General features: G+C 41.7%; 1 protein-coding gene across 1 annotated transcript in view; it reads right to left on the bottom strand.

Moving 5' to 3' along the window:
• Positions 1-16,950: 16,950 nt before the first annotated feature.
• The window catches only part of ARFGEF3 (ARFGEF family member 3), a gene marked incomplete at both ends in the record, with an annotated part of 93,926 nt that continues 90,558 nt past the window's right edge, over positions 16,951-20,318 (bottom strand). The window contains 2 exons of the mRNA XM_081998395.1: positions 16,951-17,142; positions 17,895-19,125. Of these exons, the coding sequence (XP_081854521.1) occupies positions 16,951-17,142; positions 17,895-19,125 (1,423 nt within the window). The remainder of the gene's footprint in view (positions 17,143-17,894; positions 19,126-20,318) is intronic.

Genomic DNA, 20,318 nt, shown 5'->3' with positions numbered 1-20,318 from the left:
GCATTTACCTGGCATAAGGAATACACTGTAAAGACAGCCACGGCAGTTCGGTTACCCCCGGTATCTGAACTCCAGTTGCTTGAACACTTATGCAGGCTAATTCATCCCGGCGCTGTGGCCTCCTGGTGACTGTGTGGCCTCCTGCCCTGGAGCCTGTGGCATGGCTTATCAGGTGCTTTGCCTTTGGTCTTGAAGAAAAAAACATCCTTGACTGATTCTGCTTCTCTGTGAGGGATTCTAGCTTTCAGTCTGTTGCCTGCAAATAAGCATCCTCTGCTTTTCCAAGGTACATAAAGGATCGTTTTTGCAACTTATTTCATCAATAATTAAGGTGAACTTTGTAGTGCATCACCTAGCCAAAAAAAGTCAGAATTAAAAAAAAAAAACAAACATACATGCACAAAGTATAGGAATAGAAGAGAGCTATTCAATTTATGTAATAGTACTTCCACCATTTTACCATAACTTTCCTAAATGTGTTGCTGAGTTCAGTTTACTTTTGAGTGATTCAGGATTACCGCTGTTCTTCTTGGGAATCCTGAATTTGAACTGGAAACCGGTCATGACCTACTGGTTGTCCTGTACCAGTAAGAAGCAAGAGGAAGCAAAGGTTAGCTAGACATCAGGAAGGTGGATGGCCTTTGATCTTTCTTAGAGTTGTAAGTTCTCGGCTTCTGCAGCTGTTTAATTTAACCTGAGTTTCATAGGAGTGGAAGTGGCTCTCTCTCTCCTCTTTCCCAAAATGCCGTTATAAGCAGTTTGCAGGCACCTTTTCTGAGGGAATCGTAGAATCATTTAGGTTTGAAAAGACCTCTAAGATCAGCAAGTCCAACCATAAACCTAACACTGCCAATGTTACTGAAGACTGGAATTGCACATGCATTTAAGCACCTGCAGGTGAAGCAAAGCATTTCTAAAGAGCCCAGCTGACCATGTACGGTTTTGGCTGCATACGCTTTTAGAAGCGTTGCCATAAGCTTAGTGAGAGATTAGGTGTTTTGCTACTTTATAAGGAGAATATTCCAAAAGGAAAAAAAAGGATTAGAAATTCTTCAGGCAATGCGAGTGAGGAAATGGAAAGACACTAACTAGAGATAAATACCCAGTGCTACCCCATCCAAGAAGGGGGCAAAAGTTCCATGGCAGCAGGTAGCCTGAAGATGGGGAGAGAGGGAGCAGGGCAGCTGTGGGAGGGTGTCTGTGTATGACTGTGAAGAAGAGGCAGATGTTGCTAGGAGGAGGAGAGCTCATTCTATATTGTGGAAAAGCTTACTTTTTGCCGTATATCAAAATAAATTAAGTTATTTTAAGTAAAAAAAATAGTCATTCCTTAAATATACCTGAAAAAAGCGCTCATTGAGATTTCTTATAGAAAATGCTAATTCGGTAACGGTATAAAATGTCTCCTCTCTTATGTTTGTTTTTTTTTAAAAAGCTTTATACCATTTTAATGCCAGCAATGCAACCTAATTTAAGTTAAACGATTAAAAATAAGGCTGAACTATTGCTTTATTGCCTTAAAAAAAAAAAATCCTCTATGTCTGGGAGACCTCTACTCAGTAGATTTTACACAGCTGTAAAACTTGCTTGCATTTAACTATAAACTATGGGCACCATTATAAATTGTAATATCTGTAGCATCTGCAATGATGGCTAGATCTCTCCTTTTACAAGGCTTCAGGAAGTAGAGCAGATGTGTGTGTTACCACTGACATAAGTGGCACATACATTTTTGGTATCCTTTAGCCACACTTCATTCTTTTGCTGGTTTCTTCCAGTAATGTGTGCCAATATGTGGAAATAAACTTTTAAGGAGAAAATATAAATGTCTGCTTAACCTTCAGCTGGTCTTTTAAAAGTAAACATTTAATATTTATCTGCATCTGATGAAGCACTTTATTTTTATAGTATTGTATTGTTCATTGTATTTGATGTCGCTTACCTTGATTGTTGACCTTGTGTAACACTGGGCAGGCCTTAGATACAGACCTTGCATGCGATCTGCAGTCTTGTGCTGCATTTATTCAGCAAGTTAGGAATTGGTGAAATAATGTGTAATAGTGGGAAAAGCTAGAAAACTTAGATTGCCCCAATTTCAACATATTTTGCAGCATGTTTGAAAGATTAAAAAATCCCCAAACAAACAACAACAGAAAAACCCAAACATAAAACGCTCTCCCCACAGCAATGTACAATCTCTATTAGTATCGTCATTGCATAAAAAAGCTTAGAAAAGGAAAACTTCACTGACGAATTATCTTTTCTCCCAAGCATTCTTGTTTGGGGTGTGGAATAGAAGTTAATCATCCTGTTTTGCATTGTTTTGTTGTTGTGGGTTTTTTTAATCTTTGTTTTTCCATAGTCCAGGAGCTCCAAATGTCTTTCATTGGTTTTTCCTTAGCAGCTGCCCTTTGTGGGTTTTTTGTTGTTTGGTTTTTTTTTGTTAGATTTATAATTCACACAGGTTGAATCTCACTTTAAAAAAGTGAGTTTAAAAAAAAAAAAATCACCCCTGTTACAATAATCTTTTAGTGCAGTTGGAATGTTTTTTTCCTCTATGTGTTTTCAGTTGATTGCATATTTCTTCAGTATTGTGCAGGGATTTAGTTAGTGCTTTGCACTTTGGCAAGTGTTTGACAAAACACTATCTAATTCTGGCCATTGTGTGATCCTACTAAAACAATTCAGCCCAACTAAGTGCAGTCAATGATGATGCAATTTTTGCTTTGCCTGTAATAACTGAATTTCAATCCATTTAGCAATTCTTTGTTCAAAGAGATACATTTTCGGATGGAATGTTATGAATCCCTGTTTCAAATTCCTTGAGACTGTATCTAAATACAGCAGTCTCCATGTCAATACTTGTGGCTAACACAGTAAATTTTATACAAAAGCATGATCATAACTTCATAGCCTGATTTGAGGGCTATGAAGTTATTGATTAGGTTCATGTCATTTGCTGCCAAGTATCTATTGACTCTAGATGCAAAAGGAATTGGAGTATGATATTGTTGCTTAAAAGCAGCAGGGCCAAGGGAGTGCTGTTGGAGAAGGAATAGCTCTTCTAGCTACTAATACTAGCTCGGCTTTTCACCAGATTGGAAAAAAAAAAATAGCTGCAAGTGACTTATTACTCCTTTTGTCATTGCTTTAAGACAAAGTACTGCTCCAGAGCAGGAGAACTGTAGGTATAAACATGCTCTCTTACAGGTTAATGTCTCTAATTACGGATTTAGAGAAGCCCTGATATCTTTCCTGTCATTAACAATGAAACTTTAAATCTTCATTTGTCATTGTTAGAATGCTTGAAACATTTGAAAACCTGAGGAAATACAGCTTTTGAAATCCATTCTTGCCCTGAAACATATTTAGCAATAACAGTAAGAATGAGTGAGTTGAAAATTATCTGTATGAACTAAACCAACTGATGTAGTACATAAGCTTGAGGTGGGTTGCGGTTGCCCATACATGTGTGAGGACGAGCGATATGACAAACTGGACCAAAGACAGGGTGGTGGGGGCCCTTCAGGCCCTATAAAAGGAGGGTTGAAGGTTAGGCACTGCTGGCTCCTTGAGCGGCCTCTCGTAGAGCCAAGGGAGAAACCGTGAGGAGAAAGCTGCAGTATGCTGGAGGGCAAGCTCAAGCAGCAGAGGTTACCCACTTCTCACTGACTGGCCTGTAACATGGGTCAGGCAGGCTATTTGCATGTCCTTAACCCCAGCCTATTACTGGCTGGGTGGCTTCTCTGAAGCTGCAGAGTGCATCTGTGTGAGAACTGGGGCTGTAAATCGGGAGACACTTGTTCAATGTTGTGCTTAGTTGTCAAGGAAAGACCCTTCTTCAGGACAAGGGAGAAAATTATTCCTGTCAGTGGGCTTCTGAATCCATATGAAACTCCCTGAATTGAAGTGTGCATTATTTAACAGCGCATCATCTGAGAGGTTTTGGGCAATTTTGTGCTGTTTTAATTTAGGAGAACTGGAACATCCCTTTGCTTGAAATAACACGCTTTTTGTGTACTGCTGCAACTCAGAGTTCACGTCCTGAAGCTGAATCTCCTGTTGTGAATCTGAAGATTTCTACTTCCCCCATACGGGGAAGATGCACAGCCTCCTGCAACCTGTAAAATAAAGTTTACTGTAGAAATGCAATACATGAAGAAAATCTTGTATATAAAAAGGCCCCAAATCTGCAGGCATGGCAAGAGCTTTATTTTCTCCAGTGCACTTGTTAGTGGTTCAGCTTGTCGGCAAAATTGCAATCCAACCTAGATTTGAGGTTATGACCCTTCTTGCACAAAGGCAGATGACATGATCTTAAATGCACAAAAATTTATTAGCAGGGCTGATGGCAATCATTGACCGCAAAGTTACCTGAAGGGACAGAAGGGGAGGAAAAAAAAAGGAAAACATCTCCCCACCAGCCAGCTGAGGAGTGAGGGAGTCCCAGGCAGGTGTCGTCCTCCTCCTTGGGGTGTCCTCTTGGTGCCACAGGTGCCCCACAACAATTTGCTGAGCACGACTGCATTGTTCTCATTGGGAGCTGCTCAAAATCCCCATTGGTTGCTTTTGCTTCTGACGCTGTTAGCGTCACACTTGATGCGGTGCATGTGCTGCATACTGATTGGTTGCTAGGCTTTGTGCGTATGTGTTATCAAGTAGTGTGTGTTGTGTAAATAAAGAGCCGTTACCCTAGCAGGTGCTGAAGTTACCAACTAAAAACTAGAGGGAAAGCTGAAGAGCTTTCACTATGGAGCTATAGCCTGAAAACGAAAATGTCAGGAGGCAGAGGGGAAAAAAGGGATGAGTTAAACACAAAAAGCAGACTTTTTCTGACATAAGGGATATTAAAATGTTTCAGGATCAACCAGTGCAAGGCCATGAGGATAAGAGCACTTGGGACAGCCAGGTAAAGGCACTGCCACAGTGTCCTCGGGCTGGGGAGATGAGAGCTTACAAGAGGTGCAAGTGGAAACCAAGGCTACGGGATTGGAAACTAAAGGCCCTTGGTATTAAAAAAAAGTAAGGCACCTTCAACAACACCCTCAAGGGAGATCACAGGTACAAAGGTGAAGGCTTTAAATGTGGCTTCCTAAAATGAGAGGCTTATCCAGGCAGCTGGGTGTGGCATTGAAAACCGGCAATCATGAAAGAAACGCACGTCTGAGGGATGGGTGAGTGATTGGAGGTGAATAATTACGTTAGAAATACCTGGGTAGTGGAGCTGCTGAGAACCATTATTCAGTGTGTACAGCTATATAACAGGCTAGGTTTTCGGCTAGGAAATTTAAGGTGCAGCCCAAGAATGATGCTCTGATATTGAGGTGTATGGAGTTACATGATAGCATCTCCTGCGGAAAGCTGATATTGAGGTGGGGGCTTGTACAAGTAGAAGGGACAAAACAGTAGCAAAACCTAAAGAAAATTCTCCTCTGGGGCTCAGGGAGGTTGAACAGATGATCTGAACAGTTCTTTCACGTGTGCAGTCTGTCATGTCCTAAAGCCAGGAGACTTTTTTTGTCATTTGAGAGGGTATTGAGAAAATACCCCCTGCAGGGACCACCTCCAAGCTGACGTGTGGGGAGGGGATGCCCCTTTTGTGCGTTCGAATTCAGCCTGTACGGGCTGCATTGACGCTGCTGTGCAAAATGTTGTTCCTGTGTGCAGCTCCAGCGCTGCTCTACGAGAAGAGAGTTGCACAGTGGAGGAAGGCTTGGGTCCAGGCTGATTATTTGTGAACTTTCTTTTTAAAGAACAACTAAATTTTGCTTGGGGCAGTGACATACAAAGAGAATCAGCTGTGAACAGAACAGCTGAGGTGGTTATTTGATTTGATTTCTGCTACAAGGTGGAGATCCTCTCATCCCATTTCTAGGTGTAGCTTCCATCTCTCAAGGTCAAGTGACTTGGTGTGTCAGGAGGAACCAGGTGGCTGCTGTGGTGCAATGGGGACTGCATGCGTGAGCAGTTATAATGGGCCCAGGTTGTAGGGGCAGTGCTAGACCTGATGGTTAGAGGCATTTGTGGTTTGATGTTGCTCTTCAGGGCTTTTTTTAAACTTTATTTAGCTCCAGACATTGCTTTTTGCCATGTGCAAGATGGTGCCTCCTTGAAAGGGATGTTCTTTCAGCCAGCCAGGCTTGGTTTGATGGCTCCGTCTGAGACACACTAAAAGTGATGTAGTTTGGCACTTGTGCCCTGTCCTTGGCTCTTCTTTCTCATTCTCTCTTTCTTCAGCAATCACTGCAGATACAGGCTGTTGCCTAGGATTCTAGGATGGCACAGCTTACACTATACCTGCCCCCCGCCCCCTCCCATCCCAAGGGACACTTAATGGTGGTCATCCTTCTTGTCCTGCTCTTGGTACAGCTCTGCCTAAAAAATTCCACGGCAGGCTGTTACACTGCTTTTCTGTTCCATCCCTCTTGCTGCTCTTGTTCCCCTGAAATGCTAAGCGAGGTTTGATTGAAAACTTGGAGGAAAAAATCATTAGCAAACTAGATTTAAACCTTCACCTCTTTCTTTTTTCTTTTTATGGTTGGCTTTGCAAACTAATAATCTTTATTCTCTTGGGCTTGGGGCTGGTCACACGAGCCTGCATTGAGATATTCAATTATTTAGCATCCTTTTAAAAGAAAAGGTAATGTATGCAAGAGAAACGTAAGATCTGCTCTTACAACCATCCCTGCGGTTTTGTCAGTGTGCTTGCTTTTGTGGTGCCACCATTGCAATTCTATCCAGAAGCCAATTCCTGTGTTTTCTCAAGGGAGGATGAATTGCTCTTGCAGGTATGCGTTTCAAACCAACCAAGAGCCTTGTCACAGTCCTCTCCTTACGTGAGTTACTGCAATACATTTTCAAAAGCATTTTTCACTTTCTCATTATGTTTGACATTGTTGTTTCCCAGGCTTGAAGGTTTGCCTGTTTCTAATTTCCTGGGCATACTTACTTACAGGGATAGATTTCAACACAGCATCTTACCCAGTTTTATTTTGATCTGTTCCTCTCCTCATTATCTCTGGTACAAAGGAGAACCTGATTTGAAGTACAAAGCAGTCTGCCAGGAATGTAATGTAACATTCAAAACCGTAGTAAATAATTGAGACATGCCATGCAGGAGAAGTATTTTAAATTATTTTAATCTTAAGTAATTTTGTTTGATTGTGATGGGGAATGAGGATGATGAGAGACCTCCTTAGAAGTGATTGTGCTAACTTCATCAAACAAAAATTATTCAGCTTGGGCATACTTCCTCAGAGCTGGCAGACCAGAAGTATTGTTTCTACTTTATGGATACAGATCTCCCAGTAAATACAGTGTAGATCAAGGTGCAATACTGTTGTAAAAAACAAAACAAAAAAACCAAAGCAGATTTACTACCATGGATTTCTGTCAGGAGTCAGAAAATTGCACATGCAGCCTAGCTATAATGTGTTGGAGTTTGGTTTTTTTCTTTTTCTTCAATATAAGACTAGGACCTAATTAACCCATGCTTACATCTAACTTGTTTTGATTTATTTGGGATTCTCTTAGATTTTGAAACTTGGATGCTGAGCGCACTCTTCTAGGACATAGTGTCAGGCATTTGGATAAAGAGTTCAACTTGTGTTTGTTTACAGTGATATTAGATGTTAAGAGGTTTATCCTGATGCAGGCTTGTTTGCCAAAAGCTCAGAAACTGGAGATCATCCTGTGTTTCACGTGGCTCAGAGGACAGAACTCAAGCCTCATTCTACTTCTTATTTCTACTTCTGTCACAGGCTTGCTCAGTGGACCAAAAGAAAGGTTTCTCCTGTGTAAAACATGGATCAAGAAACATCTGTCCTGGAGAGAGCATGCTTCCAGGAGGATTACTGAAAACCTTGCCCCATTATTACCGTGGTGGTACTTTCTGAGTGTTTGGGTGTACGGATGTGCCAGAGGTCTCCTATACAACCCTATCGTGCATTAGCTGTTGCATCCAAAGTGTGTTTCCCTTCTCCCTAGTCTTGTACCTGACGTATCTGCTAGTATCTCTAGTTTGCCTTTCTATCACTCCTCCCATAAACCGTCTTTACTGTTGGTTGGTTGGTGTTGTGGGGGCTTTTTTTTTTTTTCCTACCTCTTGCCAAATTATCCCACAGTTCTACAGCTCTGAGATAAGCAAGAGGCCAGAGCATGTGGTGTGGATAATTTGGGCCTTTTGGGGTCACAGACAAACTTTTTACTTGCTCAGTTGTTTGTCCCATCTGTAGTGGTGACACTGGGCATTCTCTTAGCACCCTGTCAAAAAGTAACAATTAGGAAAGATGTCCAGCTGGGTATCAGGGGAGCATTTAACTTTTAGTTGACCACAGATGAATACAGATGAATACAGTGTAACCAGTGGCAAACCTACATTGTGAAAAAAATGCAAGTTTTTGAAATCCTATTTGTTATAAACAAATGTATATCATGGAGGGAGACCAGGGTAACTTGATGTCCACGCAGCAGTCTTTGGCACTTGTTGTAAATGGCAGAGGAAGGCAGAACTTTATGAAAGCTGTTGAGAGAACATGTGGTTTTGTGTGGTTTGGTGGGTGGTGTTCCTCCTCTGAGGCTCCTGGGGGTCTGACTTGTGGTAGGCTCTAGAGGGATTTGAGAGACCTGACCTTCCCGGACCTAAAGGTGATCGTTTCAAAATTGAACCATGATCAATTTTTTTGTGATAAATATGTTTGGTAACAACTTCTATGGGAAGTTTTCATCACTGGTCAATTAACAAAGCCAAAAGCAACCTGTTAAATTTTGTCTGCAAAGCAATGCATTAAATGGCTGCTGCCTTTCCTGCACCCTGTTCTGGAATCTGGAGTATGAATTCAGTGACTCCACTGAATGGGAGACAATGCTTGAGATTTAATGGTGTGTTCTACATTCAATTCAATGGTCTACATTCAGTTGCTTTGTAATCTGCTTTTAACCTTCATGCTGATGAGGCTGTTGTGTAACAGACATTGAAGGACAGACCTTGTGCTGCTTCAGCGTGGGGGAGCCCATGCCCAGAGATCCAGTGAGGCCAGGTGGGAATGCTGGCTGCATTTTCACTCTTGAGATTATGTGGGATGCTCGCCTTTGGGTTGCAGATAGCATCCCTGAGCGCACAGAGATGTACTCTAAAGTTTACTGTATGCTGTTACGTCTTGTCACTGAAATACTCCTGCTTTCAGGGAGCCCCACAACAATTCTCTTGACAGGTGTACTGGTCAACCCTTTCTTCTTCTGTACCTAAATTTTGGTTGCATTTGGAAGTGTGTGTGGCTGCTGTGAAGGTGTTTATTGTTTTCATTAAGTATTTCCACTAAATTAAAGGTTTTTCTCCAGCAGGGGCAATCATTGATCCAACTTCAATGAAAAGAGGGGTTTAGGCAATAGGGGAGAGCCCTTGCCGAGCTTTTTAGAGGATGAAACATTGCAGCATCCATGCGGCTTGCATGCACCTGTAGATAGGGAACACTTTTCGAGTGCTAGCTAATCTGAGTGTGGTTGCGGAATGCCTGGCTTAAAAAACCCAACAAAAGTTTGGCTGTGAACTAGTGTTCCGAGGAACCCTGTCCGGTGATGGCTGCTTGTCCCTGGAGGTGTTTGCAAGCTGTGGCTTTGATGCTGGGGGCTGGGTGGTGGTGGCATGGGCACTGTCTGGATTTCAGTGGTAGTAAAGTGGTTACTTCAGTGTGTGATGGAATTTGTAGAGTTCAATCCCTAAGGTTTTACCTTTTAGGATAGTTTTCAAAGTTATTTATGTGATTGAAAGTAGGTGCCTTTTCTGCCATGTTTGTGTGGGGTTTTTGTTTGTTTGTTTTAAATTCCACCTCTAGTGAAATCAAAGCCAAAAGTATTTCCCTCATTTTAATGGCAGAAATGCTTCACCTGTTTAGATGCTTCAAAATTCTGCATAATGCCTACTTGCACCCTTAGCTGTCTCATTAGCTTCATCCTTCTTTCTCCACCCCTGCAAGCCCAGACTCTGGCTAGGAGTGGTGTAGGGCTCATTTGCTAAAGTGTTTAGATCTCAGCTTCCACCAAAAAAAACCCCAGCAGCTGAAAGTGGTTAAATTCCCCAGGTAATATGTGAAAACTGCAGTCCCTGCTGGTACATGCCAAGTTTGTATTTCAGGCCCTTTCTCAGTTCTGCTCCTTTGCTTCATCAGTAACTGTAAAATAACTTTCTTTAGACAAAACCAAAGCATAATTTATTTTGCGTTTACTTCTTTATTCTACAACACAAGCAACATAAATAGTTTATAATTTTTGTTTTAAAATATTTCTATTTCAGAATTCAGTCAGAATAAAATATACACAAAATACTATTTGCAAGCCAGCTGACAGTGACTGCCTGACCACTGGACACCCAAGGACCAAACAAAGCTAGCAGCACAACAGGACGTGGCGGACATGGGGAGGTGTTTTTCTAAAGAAGAGCGGAAAGGTAGAGGGAGGAAACATGGATGAGACTGGGCAATTGCAGGTAGGTATGAACTCAGTAGAAGGTAAATCCAATGTAAGCACTTGCTTGAGAAGGCAATTTACAGTCTGTCTTAAAAAGCATTAGTGGCTCCTCCTGAATATACAGCTAGAGAGATGAAGTACTAGGAATCATGTTTTGTGGTAGAATGCTTCTTATGGCAGCCATCGTCATGGAAATAAAATTTGATTCTAGTTTTTGAACAGGAAAGGATTAGATCTTTGGCAAAATGGAGTGTCTACTCCCTTTGGCTTGCTTTCAGTTTTCAGTTCTGGTTGAAGGGCCTGTGGAAGCATGCTTGCAGGCTCACAAATAATGACAAAAAGGGGCGGGGTGGGGAGAGAAGGAAAGTTGGGGGAACGGAAAGAAGGTGCTCGCTGTTGTCACTGCATACTTTTCAATCTCTTGCTCCCATCTGCTCCAGCAAACAGCGTGCAGGACAGGGCTCTGTCACCACAGTGCTCTGCCCTGCCTGGCTGTTCTCCCTTTGGTATCGAATCCTGCTTTCCGCTTCAGAGCTGGCGGCTCAGGACCACAGCCTGCTTGTGGAGGTGATATTTGTCCCTTGCTTGAACCTGTGTGCCTGTGCCTCTCCGACCTCAGCTCCCTCGTTTCAGCTTGCTTCTTGTGGAAGCAGGGCACTTCACTGCAGCCCTGAAGAACCCAATGCATGGATAGGAAGTAGGGCCCTGGTGCTCCATGATATTTAGATGAAATTATGGAAGTACGTAACTACCTTTTGAAAAGTGGGATGTTGGGATAAAAGCATTGAAACAGATCCTGTTGCCATGTTTCTTAACAAAAGAATGCCCTCCATAAACTCAGTTCCCTGATTCAACGTGGCAGTGGAGGCAATGCAAAGCTCAACTTGTGAATTTGCCAAAAGTAAAGAGGATTTGAGGGATCTGGTCCCACAGGCGAGCTCGTTATTGAATTAATCCAGGATCATGCAGTGTAGCTCTACCAGTATCCACAGAATTAGGGCACCACTTCTTCCCTCTGCTTTTAGCTCTTAGCTTGGACACCTCTGAGCACTAAGTGAAAACACTGGTGCACACTTATGCCACATGCTTTTATATTTTTTTTTATTTTTTAAATAGCCAGCCCCCATGTTTGGCCAAAGCTGTTTGTTTAGTATGATATGATGCAACATATAAAGTATATGTTCTGAGGGGGGGTTAGTGGAAACAACAGAAAGAGGAGCTGTGACTTCTTCCTTGGAGCTGTACAACTTCCTGGACTCCCAGATGTGTTGCTGGTGAGGGCTGCTAAGAGATCCTTACATTGTATCCCTATAGAAGCTTTACTCCAAAAGGGAGGCTCAGTGAAGAGGGAATCTCTAGCTGCTGGATGCTGTTATTGCATAAAATCCAGCATTTGTGCTTCTCTGCTATGGTAACTTGGTCCTTTTATACTAAAAAAGAAGAGAAACTTTAATTGATGGTATTATATAATTTCTTCAAACAATTGTGGAATGATCAGAAATGGAAAAAACCTAACTGTATTTTGTGTCATATGCCATGATTAGCACTATGCATAGATCTTCCCAGAAATTACTATAACCAGAGTCATGAGTATATAGCTTGCTTAAACATAAACTTCGCACACTCCAGCAAAAGCAAGGGCAAGGGAAGGAAGGACTTAACTTTTTTCTTTTTTTGTGAATTAAAAACTATTTATCACTGAGTAATGGCATTGCTAGAATGGACTGCTGAAGGTAAAAATAGTCAAACCACATGCTCAGTTTCTGAATAAGCTTCTACACAGAAGAGCTAGGTAGAAATAAATTAATTTGCCTTGCTATGGTCAGCCTCCTACATGTTAAGACTAGATCTGTGCAAAAGTGAAGGTTCTTGTTTTGAGGTGCTGGGATGTGTGGGAACATGTGCTGGTTCTTGCAAATTTTTTACACGGGAGGAGTATGGAGGACAGCAGCAGAGACTGTGACATCAGGAACTGTACAGGACTTTCCTGAGAACTTGTGAACCTGTATGTAGGGATTGAAGGATTCAAGGACTGAGTCACGAGTTAGATACCCAGGTATGTAACTCGCGTTTATTTCAACAGCTTAGGCACTTGGAGCATGGACCTAAGCCGTGGAGAGAGGTACAAAGTGGAGACAGCACATGGAGCTGGACCTCTTTACTTGCTAGCTCATTTGCTATTCCGTTTCATACAGGTGCTGCACCGAGCTCTGCAGTGGAGATACCTGCACTGAGATGCTACTATATAAAGTACAGCTGGTGACTCATAACACAAGGTATTTAAAGGTGGGGATTACATCTTTGGTGGGTGAGGATTTGTCAGTGAGTTTTACGGTAAGGTTTAGGTTTTAAGCAAAAATTGAAGCTCGCATTAAGAGGCAAAAGTAAAGCACCTTACAAGTCACGGGTGTAACCTCTGCTTGGCCTTGACATGAGCAAGCTATAGTCCAGAGGAAAGGAATTTTTTATCTGTGGTAAGGCAAAAGCTGTGTTGCCTGTGCTCAGTTTTACAGGGAAAGTTTTGCCCAGGTTTGTGTAAATCTTTCCCTAATGATTCTTTCTAAATGCTGAATTGTCAGTTATTCTCAAGTGAGTGTTGATCCCTAGGAGAGTATTAAAGCTGTATCTTGACATCTTAAAAGACGTGAAAGCATGCTAACTAAGAGATAGTGGTGGTAATTCTATGGCTGATGATAGTTCAGAAAAGACTACTGTGGGGAAGTTAACCAGAACAACTGCATTAACAGTTGCTGATGTGACACAAACATTCAGATGGCATGATAAACGTAAGATTACATGTGGCTATTGCTCTGTAAATATGCAGAATGCTTAGAGTATGATAGGGACTGGAGCTCCAGGAATCTACTCATAAATACATCATATTACATAATCTCATATATCTGCATATATTCACACTACAGAATAAAGTGCAAACATAATGCAACAGCCTGAAATCGTATCAATTAGGGTCAGACCCTGCTCCTGTTAAACAAGAAAAGTAGCACTTCCCTGATGAGTATGCTGCTTTTTTTTTCAGCTTTAAGTATTTGCACAGTGATGAGCTATTCCGTGTGAGTTATGGTAGTTGATGCTGGGCAGCAGCAACTTTCTCTGTTAGTGGCTGCCTGTGGGTTTTTAAAAACAAGGTGTCGTTGCCTCTGATTGCTGTGGTGGCCCTGAGGAGGGTGGTGTGAACTAAGCAAAGGCAGCAGAGGTGCAGCTCTGGTACCAGAGAAGGATGCCAAACTGCCATGCCTTTTTTTCTTAAGCAGTTCAGTTAAATAAAAATAACTGGCCAGTTCAATTAAAGTCAAACCTAACTCTTACAGAAATTTATGTGACAAAAAAAGTAAGTGCATGCAAGGAAAGGGAAGAATGTGGTCATTAACCAGAACAAAGAGAAAGAGCAAGCTCAGGCTATCATACAGACTCTGTTTTTTCCGAGGCTCAAATGTTCTGATTCAACAATAAAGCTGTTACCTCATGCATTACATTATGGTGCTATAAGGAAGGATTTGAATGGATTATATGAGAAGGACCTGCACAGGTCTATGAAATAGTATCTTCACATGTTTAGTGTTGTACTTCTTTAGGGCTTGCTGATGTCTATGGCTAAACTAGCAAAAAAATTGCTGAGACTCAGATGAACCAACTGCATTTTTTATTTTGGAGGTGCATCAGAAAGCTTCTGCATCTCAGATTAATGGTTCCAGAAGTGGCCATGGGCTGCCCTCATCACCTGCTTACCATTTTACACATAAGGAAAAGGAAGAGCAGGACATGCTAAACTTTGAGGAATTCTGGAAATGTAATTTAAAAGGATGGGGCTGGGGGTGAAGGAATCATTGCTTAGGTGAACCCTGCTGCTTCAAAGTTACTCATGACCTCTTATGGAGGGGTGTTAATGAGCAGAGGCACTGAGGGTGACAATGGGCACTTAGTGCAGAAGTTGGAGGGCAAAGTTTAAAATAGGGCAACAGTAGTATAGCAAATTTCTTCCTAGTCACTTCTAGTATTCTATTTGTAGTATAAAATGTTGAAATGAAATGGTATTTTAGGTCAAGATGGTGGCTAATCAAGTAACACTAGGCTATGCTGTGTTCATGGGCTTGGGGAGATGGGCTGGTATTGTCACTCCTAGAACTTCTCTTCATGTTTTACAGAAGAATTTTTGCATTACAACCACAACACATAACCATGGCATGTCCTAGGTATCTCTTCTGGAGTGCTGAGTGATTCCATTGGTACTGCTATCAGTTTTACTTCTCCAATGTAATTTAGGGATTTAGTTTTAGATTAGTACAGGAAGGATCTGCATCCATTCAATGCATGTATAATGAAAAACAGCAGCTGGGTGTTACCCATACAGTTTATTATTCCAATTTCTGTTGTTGCCTAATTAATGTCCTGCTTTAAAAGTAGTTCTGTGTAGACGTGCCGAATAGAAACTTTAACAAAAATATAACCACCCTTTACCTAAAGGTATATAAGAAAGCCATGGCAACAGAAATCAAACCATGCCACTACTCTCCCATATTATAAGGGGCTAATCTCACCCGTCCCCAAGGAAGTATTAAAACTCCTAGGGGAAAATTGACAATTGATAAAATTGTTAAATTACTCATTTATAAAGTCAACATAGGTGATAAGAAAGTTGTTTTTAAGGAATTTTTATGTCCTTGAAACAATTAATCAAAGGCAAGTTTAGGAAAGAAAGGGAGACAGTGTGACAAATGCCACAGAAAGCTATGGGACAAATATTCCCTGCCCAAGTCTAGCAGGTGACAAATGGGAAGTGGGCAATGCAGGGAAGAGGCAGGAGGATAGTGGCAGACTCTTTGTAAACACATTGGCTTGGGTGATGGCTGTTTAGTGGAGCCTCTTAGCTTCCTCTGTTTTTCTAGGTTTAAGATGCAAAAAGCAGTTAGTTGTGCAAAATCCAGGCCTGATAGATGCCTTTTTGAAGATGCTTTGGAGCAGGGACTGAAGCTGTATATTTAGTTGGTGTGCACATTTTAAAAGCCTTGGGAGAACATCAATAATGGGTCACCCAAGATTAAAATCAACTTCTTTTCAACAATGATTTCAAGCTCTAATCAACAAATTATGTGTAGTATGGGAGTATGAGACGGAATGTCCCAGGGGCTGTGACATCGCTTGTGACAGCAAGGTAACCCTTTGCTGTGTCTAGTGTGAACCACCTCACAAATGTATTTGACAATACAGTAGTCAATCCTTCCCCTTCTCCTCCCCCTTAATAATATCAGCAAATTGTAGTAGTCCCTACAGGAATGCTGCACAGAGGGGGCTGTATCTCCATGAGGATCCATTCCCTTCTATTTACAGCAGCAGACCAGAAATGGGAGAGAAACAGGAAAGAGATACCTTCCTTTCAGACTATTTTCCATCTTGATTCAGCTCAACGTGGAGTTATAGGCTAAGTTTAACATAGGTGATAAGGGTGCTCCTGGCTACAGCAGCTCTGTAAGTGAACACATATAAGTTTCCAGTAGAAGCATAAGCTAACTCAACTCAGCTGCAGTGTTGCTTAAACTGGAACACTTTGTCTACTCTGTTTAGTTGAATGCTGGATATTAGCACATGCTGGTATTTGCTCTGTGGTGTGTCTTCCCCCCCAGCTTCACTGGAAACAGCAAAACAAACTTCTCTGTTGCCCTTAGGAGGAATTCGACATATGGAAAGATGACGAGCTGTAGGCATAGCTGACAAGGCAGCCAGAGTAGTGGTGTAGAAAGGGCAGCTTGACAGTGCCATTTCACTTCAAGCAGTACTCCACAAGAGCAATGAAAGGATGAATAGTCTGTGCTTAGTTCACCAGTTTTAGACCTGGGGTACTTTAATAGTCACTTATTAGCTACCCCAAACGTGACCAGACTTCAAAGGCTCTTCTCAGAGCAAAATAAATTTCCACTTTCTCTAGTGAGGGAGGCAGATAGTTACTACAATAATCTTTATTCAGCTTTCCTCTCTCATGCTAATTTCAGAAGGGAAAAAAGTTACCCTAAACAAGTATCACCTCTTTACTTGCCCTACAGCCCCACCTTTTTCCTGACTTCTATTTATTTATATAAGTTAAATAGGCTTACTGTCCCAGTTTGACATCTAGATGACAGTTATATTCACAGCTAATTGCAAGTGTGGAAGTTCAGCTGCAGTTTCATGGGGCTCCCACTGTTACAAATTTGAATTAAAATGAAGGCTACTGAAATGCATCATCCTTGAGGTACCAGCCTGATTTACTGGCAGGTTCGGGGGCCATTCCAGAGCCCCCCTGGACACACATGCTTTGCTTCCTTTGCTAGTGTGAGGGAGGGACACGCAGTCTCAAGTGGATAGAGGATATACATCGACAAGCTCATTGTTTCTCAATTTATCACCAATAAATAGGCAATTAATGAACCCCAAATACTTCTTTGCCGTATACCTTGAATGTCTTCTCCTTTTTGCAACAGAACACAGCTAGGTTTAAATGATAATATCATAAACTCGGCCCACTCTTCCCAGCCATTCCCGTACTGCCTGGCGGACGCGGATGTCTGTCACGTGGCAAGTCAGCTGGCTGATGCAGGGGAACACTGCTGGCTGCAGGGCTGTGAAAGTTTGGTCTGGCAGGGCCTGAATCTGGTTGAGAACTGTCAGCACCATGTTGGTCCATGCCTACAAACAAATTGGATACAAAGAAAGACTCTGTAGAAGACCTTTCTAAATAGATGAGCCCATTGGTTGAGGCAGAAAATAAGACATCTGGTGGTTGTAGCCTCCTGAAGAGGACTGAGTACGCCAGCATATTCATTTAATGTTCACTGTGTTTTCCAAATTCACATTCAGTAGTGTAAGTCATTGTTTGACTCTGTATTGCAGGTATCATGTTCACCCTTCATCACCTTTTATTTCATCCTACAGTGAACAAAGACTTTCAAGTTTGATGCTTTCACTGATTTGTTCACTTGGACATGCAAGCAGCGAAGTTTCTGTTTAGCAACAGAGCCCACCAGTACTGCTGTGGAGTTGTTAACAAAAAAACCTTCTTAAGTACAAAAGCATTGTGACAAGCAGCATGACATTTTCAAAAGCCTTAAGTGGGCTAGAGCCCTTAGCAGTAAGCAATGGGTTCATTCTAGATTGTTAGTTCTTAGGACTAAGTGCAGCTTTGGCCCCAGTCACAGAAACACTCTTGAAAGCTGTACTACTATATGCCTGCTAACACTTCCCTGAAGACTGATTTCCTTTGATAGGACAGAATAAGGCTTTTTTCAGTGCCAGCTGCTGAAATATTCAGTTGTCATCATGATGAATTCTTTATGTAACTAAGACATTTAATGAAGAGATTATAATGATTATAATAAAAGCAATAGAAAAAATATTTATATTATTGCTATTGTTACTAGCATTTTACAAGTATGTCCTACCTGTATCTGGGCCTCGGCATCCCTAACAGATATATTCAGGGAGCTGACTGTGGATCCTGAGCGTGGTCTCTTCTCTTGTCTCAGGATCTCTGGACCAGCACTGAATGAATGCCTCATTTGACCTTGATCTATAAGATGTTGTGGCCGCTGGAGTATGGGTGAGTCTGGCCCTCTTGAACCCAGGAGCTCCCCTTTCTTTTCTACTTTGACCTCTTTGGTGAAGGATGTCATGGCCTGTTGCTGCTTTCTTTTCTTGTATTCTGTCATGAGCTTGGAGATAGTTTTGTCAGTGGCTATGGTGTAGATCTTGTTGCCAGCGCTCTCCCACCATTCTTTTTTCTTGGTTTGCTCCTTTTTCTCTGGTTTAGGACTTAGGGGTGGGGGTAGCAGCAACATTTCTCCACTCCCTCCTCGGGGTGTCAGGCTGTCTCCCAGTTGGTCCCTGATTTGACTCCGGTCATCTTCCGACGGTGTGTCCTTCCCAGATTGCCCTCCGGTCGAGGGGGTGGAGGTTTCTGAGTGAAAGGATGGTAAAATGAAGAAAGGGTCGCCTTTGAACAATGGAGGCTCCTCTACATTATTCTCTATGTCCAGATGCATCTGAATATAGTTGTTGCAGAGTTCCATACAGAGTTTATGAAGCCGCTTGATTAGCCATCCCCAGTCTGCATTGCTAACTGGCTGTACACTCAGAGATGGTATTCGAGCCCTCCACTGTCTCTTCTCCTTCCCTCGTGGGGGACTGACCTGGGCAGTTTCTTCAAAAATGTCTTCATCTTCTGAAGAACACTGCTGTGATGAGTCTGTGCTTCTCTCATCATCTTCAAAGAGGATCTTTTTCACTTGCTCTGCAGTGATGTTCTCCTGGTTTGTCAGGATTGCACAAACCAAAGCATGGAAGTAGATGTTGAAGCTCATTGCTGACTGGCGATACAAGTTGGCAGCTCCACTAATGCCAGACACTTTTTTCAGCAAACACTTCAAACCAGGTCTAGTGTCAAACTCTCTGGCTGTTCTATAGGAGTCTAGCAGTAAGTCAAAGATGACAGCCAGGTTTTGCATGGAGATGTACCTGAGAAAACCAGCCAACTTGTTTTCTGGTACTTGTATTGTCATTTTCTCTTCCAAGTTAGAAGGACCTTTCACAAATTCTTCCAGTAGGATGTCATATAAATTCTGGAGCAATACTTGGTGGGACAGCAAGCTCACTACTATTGTCCTGAAAGGAATACTTGGTAAACCAAGCATGGGAAGGGAAAAAAAAAAAAAAAAAAAAAAAAGGTGCATTGTGCTTTTACTAGAAGTACAGGAATACTTCATATTTTAGAATCTAACATGAACGATGCAAATGAAAGGCCAAATTTTTTCACAGCCTTCTTACAAAAAAGTTGAGGAAGATAAAGTTGTCTAGTTGCAGCTACTCTTTCAAATACTTTCCTAGAAAGGAAGATACTTACTTTGGTTAAGAAAAATAACTGTCCACAGCAAGCACACTAATGGCACTTGTGCAGAAGTGTTATTAAAACAAAGCTCTATTATAATTTTTGTTCTTTTCCCCAGAGATGTCTTAACACTGAGGGATTAGATATTCTGTGTTTCAATTTCATCGCAGCTGCAAGTACTCTCACTGTTTCAGCCTGCTATAACTGAGCAATTTGTTAACACACAAGTTACGCAGCGCTTCTGCCGTCAGTCCGTGACTGTATTTTCCATTTTTGTTGCTGAACTTTGGCTAAGTTGAAATATCCGTAAAATTCTTCCACGGGCATTTCAGCCAACTTTAACTTTGCCATGACAAATTGAGGCCAAAACTAGTTTACTACTCTGTTTCCATTTTCACTAATGCTGGGAGTACTTAAATAAAACACAAAGAGCCAACCAACCAATAAAAAACCCCATCTACAGAAACATCAGCAGTGCAATGGAACATGCAAAGCAGCTTAAGTCTTGCTGAAGGCACATTTCACTGTTTGCTTTTAAGACTTCAGCTTAAACACTGAGAGCCCAGCATGGAAATACCTATTCCTAACCCTGTTTCTCACATACAATGCTGGGTGATTCTTAGCTGTTCTCCTGTTTGTTAGAGAGATGCTGTGAGTTGTTTTAGATCTCACTGATTTTTGATTTGCACAGGAATGGCAAATTCCTCCCACCAAAGTTTTCACATCATTCACCAGTAAATAAATAACATTGAGAGGCTAGGAAGAAAGGGTGGACAGGATTGTCATTTGGTATCTCATGGATTTTAAATTATAAACTGTGAAACCTATCTTTGGTTTGTAATCTTTGCATAAGATTACAGTGGTGATGTTTTAAATGGAGTTGATGCTCTGGGACACATACTTGTTTTGATTTAGGGAACTATGATGGGTTGCATTTTAATTAGCAATGCTATCAAGCGCATAAGAGATTTCAGTTCGCTTG

The sequence above is a fragment of the Phaethon aethereus genome, assembly GCF_964289735.1.
Source record: "Phaethon aethereus genome assembly, chromosome: 3".
In the NCBI taxonomy this organism is placed as follows: Eukaryota; Metazoa; Chordata; class Aves; order Phaethontiformes; family Phaethontidae; genus Phaethon; species Phaethon aethereus.
This window is presented reverse-complemented; position numbering and strand designations above follow the sequence as displayed.